Here is a 16,501-nt window from a genome sequence, read left to right on the forward strand (position 1 = left end):
CTACAATTCTACTTACTAATCCTAATCCTAGTTATCATTTGCCATTTTTATTTAAGTTGATTATCTTCCAGAGGCAGAGCATGTTGAGTGGTGAACTCGCAATCTCTCTACGGAATGAACTGGGTTTAAATTCCAGCTTGGGCAATTATGAGATTTCCTTTAAAATGTTATCTAATTGCCATTCATCTGTATCATGGTAATTGCAATTAACCCAAAGTAACAGAAGAGCAACAGGAAATGAAAAAATAGACATAGTATAAAAAAAATCAAATCGATAGGTGCATTATTGACAATAAATATATAAAAGTAGGTGTTTACTGCCTATTTTTGTGCATTTTTGAATTAGACTATTTTCGTCATTTTTGTTGCCTACATGCCTGTTTAACAAGTTTTAGTTCCTGTAAATCCACTCCTACTAACACAAACTTCAACAACAGAAATAAACAAGTTCTGAAGAAACCTACTTCCATGCCTTCATAACACAATGCTGCACAAACTATCAACGTGGATTCATGAAAATGCAGGGTGCAAGTTGAGATGTGCATGCAAAAAAATTGTCTCAATTCAAAATTGTCCCAAAAAGTGGCACACATTAAATTTATTCTATCACATCTCGAGGAGGGTTGCCAATCACTCGTGTAAGTAAAGTGCTGCTTGCGCATGAATTATACCCTACTATTCTATGATTATACTAAATACTGCTAAAAATTTTAAATTTAAATATAATTAAAGTGTTAAAGGCATATATTACATATACATATAATTTAGTATTTTTTAAAGCTTTAGTTTCTGATAATATTTTCACAGAACCAAATTTCAGACTCCCCTCTCCCCCCAAACTGGTTAACCTGGCTACATCTCTGATTAGGTGAAACTGATGAGACATTTGCAAAGAAATATTCATGCATGGGCCTATGACCCAAACTTGCACAAATGTCCATCCATCAATTTAGTCTAATTATCATTCTGTGACAGCAAAGATGGTGACCTTTACTTGTAGAATATATATCACGATGTTTACAACAAATTCATATGGTATCAATGTTTGAACTGGAAGGAGATTTGATCGAACCTTGAGACTAACTGAGGGGATGCTTCTATAACATGGTGACAATGAGTCAGCTGGGGGGATGCTTTTTGTAAATTTTTCTAGTTGGGGGATACCATACCCCTTGACTTTGATCACTGGGTATAGTTGTACCTTAGATATCACACAAGAACAATGAAACAGTGGGAACTGTTTTTAGAATTACGTTTGAGGTTCAGTAGTTATAAATGCAATTTGTCATGCATTTACAATTTCATTTTTGTACCACTATTGAAAGTTGAGAATTCATCTTTATAATTCCTTGTGGAGGGAAGGATACCCCCCCCCCCCCAAAAAAAAATAATCAGGTGTTAAGTAAAGGAGAGTTCCGTGCCACTGCCACATATAAAATGTGAGAAACAGAGGTAACTTAAGAACAGTGGCGCAGATTAACAACTTACTCTCAGTGTGTGTGTTTGTGGAGGTGGGAAGGGGGGGGGGGGGGTGGTCTTTATGGTGTGTCTCCCAAAGAAAGCTATATTTCTCGTCCTCAATAATTCCTATCCTGCGTCTAAAGTTTTTTTTTCAGCAATTTGATCTTTCGCTCCCTCCACATTTTTAGGCACGAGCCCATGCCCCCATAGCTACCTCTGTGCAAGTAATTTTATCAGCATGAGATAAATCCCTCCCAGAAAGCCCCTCAGAGGAATGTTGTCGCCCCCACATCCATTGGATCTGCCATAGAAGCAAGTTTTAAGATTGATCATTTGCCTAATTTATTTTAATCACCTGTATCTACAGGTGTAGCCACACATGGACTCGCCTGGTTAAATCTCTGAAATTTTGCCAAGTTTCAAACTCTTCCTATCACCACTGGGAGAGATTATCCTCTCCACCCTTTACTGATGAAAGCTGAGATAAAGAATGCCTTAATGGGCCTAATGCCTAACAATGGGAACTGAGAAAATTCTGTTCTACAAGAGATTTGAACCTGCGATCTTCAGACAACTGGCCCATTTCTTTTCCACTTTCCCACTTTAAAAGTCCAATAAACCAAGTTGAAATTTTATCTTAAAGAGTCGTCAACAATCTTGCAAACTTTGTTAACATACCTGCTGTTTCTCACTAGTTTATTTTTACAAACTGGAATAGACTTGAGATCTGCAACTCTGAACTAGGCTTCTGTGGTAACTTAATCTGTCCTGTCTACTCTCATCTGGCATATCTCTTGTATTGTAAACGCAAAGTGTTACATGTTACAAATAATTTCTCATACCATCGTTAGCTCTAGATTTGGTCACAGCTACAGAGCATTTACATTCTGGACACATATCCTGTTACTATATGTATATATCAACTGTGACTAATATATTCACAAAATGTTAAGCCTGAAATTTGAACATGTTCAAAGCATTCTTGACACTCCCTATGAATTCAACAAGTTGTACGTACTCCTTTAAGACTCAGGATGTATATATGCAACACAACTGGACAAGAGAAACTTCACAACCTTGCAATTCTGTGTTTTGATAACTCGAAAATATTAGCTTATTTGGACTCTGAAGTAATACCTCAAGGAAGGTGACTGTAACCAAGCATGTATCTTGAAATACATTTTGGCAGGGAAGGTGGGGGGGAGGTCCAACCAAGAGTCTCAACAACAATCATAATAATAATAATAATAATTTTAATTAAAATAATATTAATTACATATGTAAATTAATTAATATTGTATTGTTATTACAAGGGCTGATAAAAGGATGGTAAAATAATAGAAATATAACGCATGTATTCATTATCCAGCTTACGTGTAGTTAAGATTGCCAAAATTTGTATAAAAAACAATTGTTCTGGCAAGGAAATTAATGTCAAATGGATAAAGAATTGAATATTTATTGAATAACAAAAAAGGAATTACATCCAATAGTAACAAGCAAATATAATTGTACGGTGCTGATCACCTTTAATTGCATATTACAATTGAAGATCAGTTAAGTTTCCGATTAATATTTTATGCATATTATCATAAGTGGTAGTGTGCATAAATCTTTGGAACTGTCCATCAAAGTCATATGAGCCAAATTCCTTGCTTTCCAATAAGTTCGGTGGAAATAAATGACCACTGATTATACGAATGCTAAACAATTACATTTTGATTATTTCATTTTAGTACTTAGTAAGTCTTTCGGGGGGTCCAGACTCCCTAAATACGTCCTTGACTAACTGCACACACGTTCGAGCCTTAATTAAACATACAATAACTTGTATTTCAGGCAAACTTCAGATTCAACGTTCTCTCTAAGCTTATATATTTGTTTCTTCCAGAAACTAAACTTTACTGTGTATTTCAAATTTCTATTGAGCTTGTTAATTTTTTAATAAATAATTATTGTTTTTAAATGTTTAATTAAAACTGTATGTTTACAGAAATTACTTAAAGTTAATTTTTATGATTTTTGCAAATGTAGCAATCATTTAGCAAAATAATCCTGGACACTATTCAATTCTGCTTTCGCTCCCCTCCAAATTTAGGCCCCAAGTTACGCTCGTAGCATAATTGGTTGGTAGCTTTAGTGTGTTCAAATTTTGTTACTAAATTGGTCAGGCCTCCATACTGATACCTGTGATACTCCTCTTATGATACATTCATTTTCTGGTGTGTATAAAGTTCTAGTGATTTGTGCTCAAGGGAACTGTTTTCTCCTTTCTAAATATGATATAGTTAAGCTGTACAGAATCAATGCAATTTAATTGAAAAGTTCCTTTTTGCCTACTAGAATGAATTAAGGCATTATAAAATGCTTGATTGACTGATTTGGTTTATTTTTCTTTGCTTTTCTGTCGTTTCTGGCTAATCATGAAAGATAAGGATGAGTAATGATGTGATGAAATTGATAAATGGACAGTCATAATCACAATCTTTATTCATCCTTTGACCCATTTTTTCATGGGTATGGATTTCGACATTCACAAAGAACACACATGCTCAAGCTGGGATTCAAAGCCAGGCCCCCTGGCATCATGGCATGTTGCAACAAACATAACATTTTATATTCTTTTAAAATTTGTTTTATTTTTATTATCTACATTGACATAATATACTACACCATAGTCAAAGAGGGAAATTGACAATAATAAGTTTTCTATTTTCCCTATAATCAAACACTTTGCATCAAAGTGATATTTTTTGTTTATATGATCACAATTGTTTATTTGTTGTTAGATTAGTACACAATTATTGTGGAAGCGGAATCCACTTGGACTCCGTATTTGTTAATTTTAGCATGAAAAATAACATTTCTTAGGTATTTATGCATTTTTTTATTAAAGAAATAGTTTAAGGTATACATAAAAATATTATTAAAATCTTTGGTAACATTATTGTCATAAAATATTGCTCAAGTCTTTACTCTGACGTCCACTTTTCAAAAATGATCTGGAATTTTTATTTGTGAAAAAGTATGGTGCTTCCTCAGAAGGACAGAGAAATATATCAAAGAGTCTCCTCCAGTCTGTATTCTTTCTTCCAACAGGTTGCAGCATGCTATTCCATTGCATATTTGCAGCTGGTAAAGAAAATTAATATTTTGTGTATTATTTCATGGTTATTAATACTTGACACAAAGTGTGAAAACTAAAAGATGAAGGATTATACATTTGAAATATCCTATACATTTTAAAACAGCACATAATTTTAATATATATGTTAAAATGTTTTGTTTCAAAAGATTCTCATACTCAAATATGAGGGATGATCGAAAAAAAAGGTTACAAAGCCTATTATGGCATATGTGTTAGACATAGCTGGAAGATCAACACACCTGATGATGGAGGGCACTCAATACTAGTCCTCGATGTAATCACCTTTTTTGTTCAAGCACTTGTCACAACGGTAGATGAGGTTTTCCATACCGGTTGCACAGAAATCTGCGTCAAGTTCTCGTAGCCACTGTGAGGCAGCTCTTTTGACATCATCACATGTCAGATAATGGTGGCCAGCCAACGAAATGGTAGTCCCAGCTCAGCTGATATTGAGCGTAAAGTTGTTCTTCTGTTCTCACGAATACACTCATCCACAAGAGCACAGTTCACGTCAGTGGTTGAGATACTGGGCCTACCGCTGTGTCCAGGGTTGTCATTAACAATACTGGTCCGTCGTTCTTTGAAGGCACGACACCACTTCGCTACATGTTGCCTTGAAATTGTCCCCTCCCCATACATCTCCACAATCTGCCTATGAATGTCAGCAGGTGTAGTGTTTTTGGCCCACAGGAACCGCACCACTGCCCTCACTTCTACTCTTGACCAATTTCCTAGACGAGTTACCATTTTAAATGTCCGCTTCTTGGGTATACATGGTCAGAATCCGAAGTCCTCAAACTCTCAACAAGAGAAAAATTTTATTAATTTACACATACATTTTCGTTACGCTACAGTGAATAAAACAAAAGTTATATGCTTTGTAACCTTTTTTTTCGATCATCCCTCGTATGTTCACACAACTTTTTCATATGTGTGATATATTCTGTGAAGTACTCAATTCTTTTTGTTCATCTTGTTCTGTGGCTTCAGAAATAAAACTCCTTATTTCCAGTTCAGTTTGGTGTATTAATCATTATGCAGTATCAGATTTGAATAATGGCTTAAAATTTAACAGATTATGGACCCAGGCAGGTAACTTATGAAGTCCGCTGCAATGTACTTTGGGAGTTTGTTTCATCTTGAAAACTTTTATCTGAATTTTGTGATGTACTCATGACTGATCACATGATAATGCATGTGAAGCTTTGAATCGAAATTTGTGCTGTGTAATTTTTCTTGCACGGAAATTACGGTGACAAGAAAATTCAAACAAACTCGATGCTACATACACTATAAGAACAATGACAACTCCAATCGTGATAAATAGTGGTGGACAGCCGAACACCGAGAAACTGGAAGGTGTTAAGAATTACGCCACGTGCAAGTTTTTAATGAATTAACTCTGTTTGATTGTGGTTTACGGGACTGCATCGAAGCTACTACTCCAGTGGATCCAGTTCGAGACCAGAAACCGTATGCCAAGATTTGTTTGTGTGTGCATTGTACTTGCTACCCACATGATAGAAATGCACAAAGTGCGAGGGTAGCATGGGATAATCTAAAGGAAGCTTATGAAAACCAAGGTATAAGTAGGCACTTAGCAATTAAAAGAAGACTGGACAGAGTTTGTTATGAAGACTTTTCTTCAATGGACTTGTACCTGGGTGAAATCATCTCATTGCAGCAAGAGTTAGCAGCTGTGGAATGCAGTATCAATGATGATGTTAATTGGATTGCCTGAAGAGTTTAATTCTTTGGTAATGGGTATTGAAGGAACTCAGACGAAACTTACAATCGAGTTTGTGAAGTCACAGCTCATGCAGTGTGATTTTTGACTAAGTGAAAGTGTTTCCAAGGATTCTGAATACTTAGCTTTAGATAAAGGGTCCATTTGTTCTTATTTGCCAAGATTGCAAGAAGGAAGGTCACATAAAACCAAGCTGTCCTCAACTACAGAAGTCTAAAAAGCAGATCAAGAAATCTGCTTCAGTTATGAAGCAAGGACCAAGTTCTTTGCAACACAATAGTTCATTGTTATTGGCTACCCACAGTGCTTTTGCCAGTAAAGTGTTTAATAATGATAACTGGTTACTAGATTCAGGGTGTACTTCATATGTGAGTAAACGTAAAGATTGGCTTATTAACTATTCAAATTCTAAGTCATCTGAAATTACCATTGCAAATAATCAAAATGTGGTAAGTAATGGAATTAGTGATGTCAAAGTAAATTTAAAAAATAATGTCCAGAAATTAATATCTGAAGTGATGTATGTTCAGATATTACAGCTAATTTGTTGTCTGTAAACAAAGTTACTGAAAAAGATTATGTTATGCTTTTTGATAACAAAAAGGTGTAGTGGTTACAATGTATCTGATATTGAGATTAAGGCTACTCAAAAATTTACAGCAACAAAGGTAGGTGGTATTTATAAGTTAGATCAGGCTTAAAATTTGTCCATGATGAATTTAAATAATACTACTGTAAATTCTCTTGAAAATTGTGAAGAGACAGTAGCTATGTTGTCAGTTAATGCTTCGCAAGATGTATGGCATAAACGTTTAGGTCATTTGAATCTAAGACGAATTATATCTTTGAGAGATAATTTAGCTGATGGAGTATGTTTTCAGGATGACACCCCAAAACCATGTGTTCCTTGCATTGAGGGGAAGCAGAAAGCTGCATCTTTTCCCAAGGGAGTGGCAAAAAGAGCTAAACAAAAACTAGAGTTAATATATTCTGATGTTTGTGGACCAATGTCCAAATCAAGTTGGGGTGGTGCACAATATTTTGTTACTTTTACTGATGATTATACTCGCAAGAGTTTTGTATATTTTCTTAAATTTAAGAATGAAGTATTTGAAAAATTTGTAAGAGTTCAAAGCTTTTGTAGAAAATCAGTGCAATTTAAAAATCAAGAAACTTAGATCAGATAATGGCACAGAATACTGTCACAAGAAATTTTCTGCATATCTCAGTGAACATGGTATAATCCATGACAAGTGTTCCATATACTCTGCAACAAAATGGAGTTGCTGAAAGACTAAACAGAACAATTGTAGAAAAAGCTAGAACCATGCTTCATGAGGCTAATCTCTAAGATATATTGGGCTGAAGCAATTGCAACAGGTATATACCTGAAGAATGTATGTCCTACAGTTGCAATTAAAGAAGCTACTCCAGAGGAAATGTGGACAGGACATAAAATTAATCTAAGTCACCTCATGCGCGCCGACTACGTGGGTGCTCCGGGGCTCAAGCACCCACATAAATAATCTTGTGGGTGCGCCGCACCCACAAGACTTTTAGTTTGATAAAAACAAAATAAAATAAATATTTTTCACGTGCCATTATAATTTTTTGATAATTATCAAAAAATAATAAGCAATTAAAACATTGAGATGGGACAGACTTTGATAAAGACAAGCTAACATTGCACAGGGACATGTTTCTAGATGTGTGCAGAACGAACAAACAAAAAGTGGCCAACTTGTCAGACATTACAAATATTTTAAGTAGAGAAAACAGTGGTCCCATGCGTGAAATGCTCACAGAATTTGTGAAGTTTGTACGGGTGATTTTAATTATACATGTTACATCTTGTACCTCTGAGCGGTCATTTTCAGCACTTAGACGATAGAAAACGATTTTGCGGTCAACAATGACCCAAAAAATATTGAATGATTTGGCAATTTTGCATGTTCATAAAGAAATGACTAAAATATTGACATTACCAAAATTGCAAACAAATTCAGAAGTGCAAATGACGTAAGAAGGAATGTGTTTTATATTGAAAGTTAACATGTCATGATTATTATTATTATTATTTGGTACATAAAGTTAGTCATTTTGTATTTTCTGTTCACAACAAAATCCTTGCATAGTTATTTCTGCAATACAATTAAAATTATTTGCATTTATGCAGATTTTTTCATTTTAATTTGTATGAATGTGGTATTTTATTTTAGTAACATGTTGATAATATCATTGCCTCTTGCAATCAATGTGCATGTAAGTTGTTTAAAGTATACAATACTTGATAATTACAGATCTAACCGCCATTGATTTGCACCCACAGAAATTTTGGAAAGTCGGCGCCCTTGAGTCACCTTCGTGTATTTGGTTCTACAGCATATGTTTTGATACCAGATCATCAATGAAAGAAGATTGATAGTAAGTCGAAACCATACATTATGGTAGGATACTGTGAGTTTACAAAATGTTATAAATTAGCTGATGCTTCAAATCCTGGTAAGGTTATTAAAGCAAGAAGTGTTATATTCCTGGAAAATGTTGCAGGATCATGTGTCGATGGGACAGATGTCAACACTGACATGTCTTTCGATGTAATTTTACCTCTGACTGTGTTGTATTACCAACCACGGTAATATGATATAATAAATCAGGTGGGTTCGATTATACAAAATAATAATTTAATCCATAACTAAGAATATACAACATGGCTAACTCCATGCTTGACAATCCATAATCAACAAAACAATTGAACATCTATATTCAAAGATATAAAAACATCATAGATGTTTCACAATCTAGCTACTGCAACTTTCCCCTTCTTCCAAATGACAGCTGCAGCCTGTCAGGTGGTTTCCTCCTTCTAAGAGATCGTCGTGGACTGTTCACTGCGGAGGCAGTAACATCTTCCTCTCGTCCAGTTTGCGGTCTCTCCTCACAGGCCCTGTCCTGCGCTGACACAGAACCATCAAAGATCCAAAAGTTATCTTCTCCACTGTCTGTATCCGACCTGTTAGATTTAAACTTCACTTGATGCAAGTGTACCCTTCTCGTTGTTCCACCGGCATTGACCAATAACAAGCATCTTCCTAAATGACCCGTAACTGTAGCTTGTACGTATTTTGGAAATCTGGATGTATAATTTCTTGTCCACACTGTACTTCCGATTGATGGTAATTCTTCGTTCTTATTGGTCTCACTTCTCACCACTTCTTTCTCCATTATTTGCGACCAGGACCAATTATAGATATTACGAGGTTGATATGACAACAACAACTCTGCAGGGGTCTTCCCCGTAGCATGGCAAGGTGTAAACCTAGCTACTCTTAACGCACCTTCCACCGCTTCTCTGAAATCGAAACTTCTTCCTCGATGGCAATCTTCTAACCACCTCTTCTTCAGAGTACTTTTTACGTTTTGGACCCACTTTTCTGCTAAACCATTACTGGGTGGATGATATGGTGGTGAATGAATAATTCGTATTCCTAACTTAGTGCAAAATTCTTTAAGCTTCTTTCCCGAAAATGGAGGTCCATTATCACATGCGATTACACTAGGATATCCATATCTTTCAAAACATTCTTTGAGACAGTTTATCGTTTCTTCACTAGACGTGGACTTAACTTTCCAAACCTCTATCCATCGTGTGCATGAATCAACTAACAATAAACATGTGCGACCATCGAAATGAAAGAAATCCAAATGAACTCTTTGAAATGGCTTATCTGTTTGCTCCCAAGGTACATATTTATTTTGCGGAGCATTGTTCTGAAGTGCTTGACACTGTGGACAGTTAATAACTTCTCTTTCTAAGTCAATATCAATTTGCGGCCACCAATACATAGATCTCGCTAATTGTTGTAATTTCCACAAACCTAGATGATTAGCGTGCAGTTTTTTCAAGACTGCATTGTGCAACGATCTTGGAATAATTAACCTGTTGCCCCATATCAAACATTCCTTTACAATCACTATTTCATGTCTTCTCCGAAAAAAATGTGCAAATGGTGAAGCTTGTTGATCTTTATTTAGCTTTGCTGGCCATCCTTCAGTAACATACAACTTTATCTGCTGCAATAACAAGTCTTTGGCTGTTTCTTCCTTAATGCATTGTAACAAGACTGGTTCACATTCTAAGTGAAATACATACTCATCGCTGGGAACATCATCTTCAGGTACTTCCATTAAGGGTAATCTTGATAACAGATCTGCTACTTCCACATGCTTAGTGTACTCAATTTTAAAATCATATGTTGATAAAAGCAAAGCCCATCTTTGAAGTCTACTGTTACCCGTAGAAGGAATTTTAGCTTTTTCTCCAAAAATATATTTCACAGGAAGAGAATCGCTATGTACAGTAAAGGTTCTACCATACAAGTATTTGTGAAATTTCTTCACGCCATGTATAAGAGCTAAAGCTTCCCGTTCAAACTGACAATAATTCTTCTGAGCGTCAGTTAACGTTGCTGATGAACAAGCTACTGTGCGTAAATTACTTTTGTACACATTACATAATTGACAACCTATTCCTACAGGACTTGCATCTGTAATTAGCACAACTTCCAAATTCTGATCGAAAGGAAAAATGACATCTGCTTTCTTCACCATTTCCTTTACTAATTCATATTCCTGTTGATGAATATCAGTCCATTCCCATTTATGTCCTTTCTTCAGCAATTCATGCAAATGAGGTATATGCATTGACAAGTTGGGTATATGCCTATGGTAAAATGAAATACCTCCCAAAAATGACTTTAGTTGACTGACATTACTAGGTACAGCACATTTTAATATTGCTTCTAAGTTCTTCACAGATGGTCTAATTCCTTCCCCAGAAATGCAAAATCCTAAATACTCAACTTCCGTAGCAAAAAATTGACACTTCTTAGCATTTACCTTCACATTATATTTCTGAAGACGATCTAGTACATTCCTCACATTATTATAACACTGTTCCAGTCCTTTACCACAGATAATTATGTCATCTAAGTAACATTTAGCGAATGGAATTCCTGTTAATATCTGATCCATTACATGTTGAAATATCAAAGGACTACACTGCAAACCAAAAGGTAATCGGTTGTAACCAAATAAACCAAAATTAGTATTTATTACCAAATATTTCTTCGAATCTTCATCTACTTCCAACTGTAGAAATGCATTCTTCATGTCAAGAACCACATATGTATCAGAATCACCTAATGTGTTCAAAATATCATCTATTTTTGGTAATGGATAAGTTACTTTCTCAAGTAAAGTATTCAGTCCTGTCTTAAAATCAGCACATAACCTAAGATCATTTGACTTCTTGACAACTACTACCAGTGGTGATGCCCAGTTAGAATAAGTTACTTCTGACAGTATACCATCGGAAACCAATTTACTTATATCCTTTTTAACCTGTTCACTTAAACTATAAGGTACTTCATAAGCTTTCCTAAAGATTGGTGTACTGTTAGGTTTAACCGGAATCACAGCTTTAAAACATTTAATAGGCTCCTTAAGATCATCTGAAAATACTGCCTTGTACTCAGACAACAACTTATTCATCAGTACTTCCTTATTATAACAACTCTGAACTTCTATCTGCTGTAACATAAAATTTTGCCTCCAGTTAGGCCATAAAATGTCCAGCCAAGTTCTTCCTACAATCGGTTGTGGCAGATTTTGCTTACAAACAAAAACATTCATATTATATTTGTTATCTTTCCACAATACATCCAACATAACCTGACCTTCTAATGCTAATGGTCTTCCATCAGCATTTTTCAGATTGATATTTGCAGGTTGAATCTTTAAATACGGAAAAGATTGATCGAGAAATCTTTTATCAAACACACTTACAGAAGCTCCGGTATCGATCTCAAAATTAACTAATTTACCATCACAATTCAAATCAATTGTACATTTGTCAGCATTATGCGAAGTTCCAACTACAGAGTTGAATTCAAATTGCCGTTCTTTAGTAGAACCATATTTGTACAACGGTAACTGAAAAGTGTGCAAGGGCTCGCGTGATATTAACAATTCTTGATGTTCCTTTTCTGTATTACACTCAATAGAATCTTTACATTCTTTCGAAATTACATCAAGAGACACATTACTTAAGCAACTGTTAGATTCAGTGGATTTAAATTGTAAACTTGATAAGTTTTTATCTGTCGGTTTATTACGAAATCTACAAAATTTCTGAATATGTCCTAAGAATCCACAATAATTACATCTAACTTGCTTTAAATAACATTTACCTTTTTCATGCGTCTTTCCACATTTATAACAAATCCATTGTCTTGAAGTTCCAGGTTTCTCATTAACTATGCTCTTTTCAGTCTGATTATTAAAGATAGTTTTCCTATTGGAGAAAGCTTGGAAAGGTTTAGACTTGCTTTCATGAAGCTTATGTACATTACAATCAGTAGCAAAACCTTCTTTTTGATGGAATAGCCGTACATCTTTCTCAACCATTTCCATATTCACGGCAATGTCGCAAGCTTTAATAAAGGAAACGTCGCCTTCTGATAACAATTTCTTTCTTGTAACTTCACTGTTAACTCCAAACACCAGCTGATCTCTTAGCATGTCATTTAAGAATGCTCCAAAGTTACATTTAGTAGCTGCATGTTTAAGTGAAACAATATATTCTGATACAGGTTGACCTAACTCTTGCTTCAGAAGATGAAAACGGTATCTTTCTGCGACTACATTATGCTTCGGTTGAAAATGATTCAACAATACCTCTTTTATTACTTCGTAAGTTTTACTAGCAACAGAATCTGGAGTAACTAAATCCCTTAAAACATCATATAAATTTCCTCCACAGAATGCAATAAAATGACTAATTTGCTTTTCCTTTGGAATACCATTAGCAACACAAATCTGTTCAAACCGCTCCAAATACGAATCAATGTTACCTTTATCCACATCGAAAGGTTCCAGAATCTGTCCTTGAATCCCATACATAGTCGCCAAATTGTTGTATTACCAACCACGGTAATATGATATAATAAATCAGGTGGGTTCGTTTTTATACAAAATAATAATTTAATCCATAACTAAGAATATACAACATGGCTAACTCCATGCTTGACAATCCATAATCAACAAAACAATTGAACATCTATATTCAAAGATATAAAAACATCATAGATGTTTCACAATCTAGCTACTGCAGACTGTACAGATGCTATTTAATGGATCACAAGTTAAAAACAATGACAGTCAAAATGTTGTAGATGGTACACTCAGAAGAAAAATTAAGTGACACTTTATGTGTTGATAGTGTCAGTGAATCAGAAGTAAAGTGTAGTGATAATGTAACTCCAGAGCTAACAAATTCAGAAACTGCTGAATGTTAGAATGTAGATAGTAATTTATCTCAAAATGTAAAAGTAAAAAAAAGTAAAGGTAAAGTGTTCCCCTGTGCATAGCACCATGCCATGAAGGCGTATAGGGGGTGTGGGGGTAACGCACAGCACAAGAAAATGGTAGACCTGTTAGGAAAAAGCTAACTAAATAACTCTCTAACCTTCTTAAACCCGAAGGCTCATGGCTGCAGCAACACAGGCCTTCCATCTGTCCCTATCCTGAGCAAGATCTATATACTTTTTTCCATCCCTACTTCCTTTAGCTCCATCTCAACGTTGTCCCTCCATCTTCGCCTTGGCCTTCCTGCAGGTCTCTTACCATCAGGTTTCCCAACAACAATCCTGTAAACTCTTCTTTCCTCTCCCATTCCTGCCACATGGCATGCCGACCTAAGTCTTCTTGATTTAATTATTATAATAATATCTGGACATGAATACAAATTATGTAACCTTCTCCACTCACCTGTCTTCTGTTAGGAAAAAAGCAATTACTGATTTGGACGGGGGATTATGATTTGTCAGACACATCTTTTATGAGGTTTGAAGAACCTGTAAGCTTTGAAGATGCCACAACATGCAAAGAAAATTCCAAATGGAAGAGAGCAATGGATGATGAATATAAATCACTCTTGAAGAATGAAGTTTGGGAATTAGTCCAAAGGCCCAGAGTGTAGTCAAATATATATGGGTATATAAAGTAAAAACAGATGTAAATGGAGACATAGATAGATACAAAGCTAGATTAGTAGCACGGGGCCTTACGCAACGATACGGTATCGATTATGAAGAGACGTTTCCACCTGTTGTAAGACACTCTACTCTCAGACTTTTGTTTGCTATTTGTGTGGAATACAATATGGACATAGAGCATATTGATATAAGTACTGCGTTCCTGAATGGTGATTTAAATGATACAATTTATATGGAACATATTTTCTTGTAGTTTACGGTTATTAAAAGCATAAGAAAACAGTTTTTCTTTGTGACGTTTCAGGAGAACACACGCTCCTTTCATCAGACATTTATTTTCATTTTGACTAAAGATACAGTTATAACAATGGTTAGTAATTTAAAAAATCTCAAATAAAAATACAACAGACTGCTTTTTTTTTTTTTTCACAGTTAAGTTGCTATATTACAACAATATAACATTGACAACGTCCATTATATAACGGATTCTTTTTGTTTAAAAATTACTAACCATTGTTATAACTGTATCTTTAGTCAAAATGAAAATAAATGTCTGATGAAAGGAGCGTGTGTTCTCCTGAAACGTCACAAAGAAAAACTGTTTTCTTATGCTTGTAATAACCGTAAACTACAAGAAAATAATTCTATAATGCAAGCAATGCGTACATACAAGAAAAACTATTATATGGAACAACCACTAGGTTATCAGGTTGATAATAAAGTATGTCTACTCAAAAAGAATTTGTAAGGTGTAAAACAAGCAAGCTGAGCTTGGAATCAGAAAATGCATGATGTGTTAATTAAAATGAAATACAATCAATCAAAATGTGAACCTTGTGTGTATACAAAATGTATAAAGGGTAAAAAGAGGATTGTAGCATTATATGTTTATATTTTGTATTTAGTGAAGAAGCATATGAAAAACAAATGTTGATCAATGTACTGAAAGAAACTTTTGATGTTAAACTATTGGGATCAGTAAGACATTGTCTAGGAATGGAGGTTGATAGGAATAAGAAACTGAATACTCTGACTTTATCCCAGAAGAAGTGTACTAAACAGTTACTTGCATGTTTTGGCATGAATAATTTTCAACTCCCATGGAGCTAAATGTAAAGAAAAAGCTGAGAAATGTGAAACCAAGTTTCCCTATCAGCAATCGGTAGGTAGTGTCATGTATCTAGCAGTCTGTACTTGACCACATATTGTTTTCGCTTGTAGTAAACTCAGTCAATTCAATAATTGTTATGATGCAAGACATTGGGTTGCAGCAAAACGAGATTTGAGATATGGGTGATGCTGCCAAAGAGGCACAATTCATGAACAATTTGTTATCGGAGGTAATTGATATTAAGGTACAAATTACAATTTTTAATGATAATTTACGTTCTCATAAAATTGTTGAAAATCCTCAGCACTATAGGCATACAAAACACATTGATGTATGACATCATTATATTAGGGATGCTGTTCAACAAGGAGATTTTCATTTGGTTTATCAACCAACGAATGATATGATTGCAGATTTATTAACAAAACCTGTATCTAAAATTGTCCTTAAAACACTTTTGATATCTTAAGTATGTGTTTTTCAATGCCTTTATACACCTTAGAATGGAATTTATTTACTATAAGATATTTACATTACAGAATTTTCATTTCACCTATTTCCTGTTCTATTGGCTTGAAACATAAACTGGCTGTACCCTTGATGACGCTGGGCGATGCGCCACGATTGACCGCGTTAGAGGAAGAGGACTGCTTGCCTTTCTTCCCGCTTTTCGAGTGACTTATGCAGTTCTTGCATAGTCACTGTCGATCCCCGTTCACGAAGAAAAAAGACCGAGTGCAAGCAACCCCAAGATCGCATCTGTCTTTGGCAAGGGTGTTGGAAAGAATTCGTCCACACTGGCCACAAGGTTGCTAACTTCCAGAATTTTCTGTGCGTCCATAGCACCACCTCACGTGGTACGATTTTCATGTTTGAAACTCTATAGTAATTAACAAATTACATTATGAAGTTAGCCAGTGATCACCAGTCTTATGCTATTTATAAGAAATTAAATCACAGCCGGTACTTGAACATAA

The 16,501-nt window shown here is 35.0% G+C and overlaps 1 protein-coding gene across 2 annotated transcripts in view; it reads right to left on the minus strand.

Moving 5' to 3' along the window:
- Positions 1-4,105: 4,105 nt before the first annotated feature.
- Positions 4,106-16,501, minus strand: part of LOC145995276 (phospholipase B1, membrane-associated-like) — a 59,769-nt gene continuing 47,373 nt past the window's right edge. For both annotated transcript variants that reach the window (XM_083131863.1, XM_083131862.1), the window contains exon 7: positions 4,106-4,593. In XM_083131863.1, the coding sequence (XP_082987989.1) occupies positions 4,412-4,593 (182 nt within the window). In that variant the 3' untranslated portion in view covers positions 4,106-4,411. The remainder of the gene's footprint in view (positions 4,594-16,501) is intronic.

Source organism: Lepisma saccharinum, chromosome 11, assembly GCF_977018435.1.
Source record: "Lepisma saccharinum chromosome 11, izLepSacc3.1, whole genome shotgun sequence".
Lineage (NCBI taxonomy): Eukaryota > Metazoa > Arthropoda > Insecta > Zygentoma > Lepismatidae > Lepisma > Lepisma saccharinum.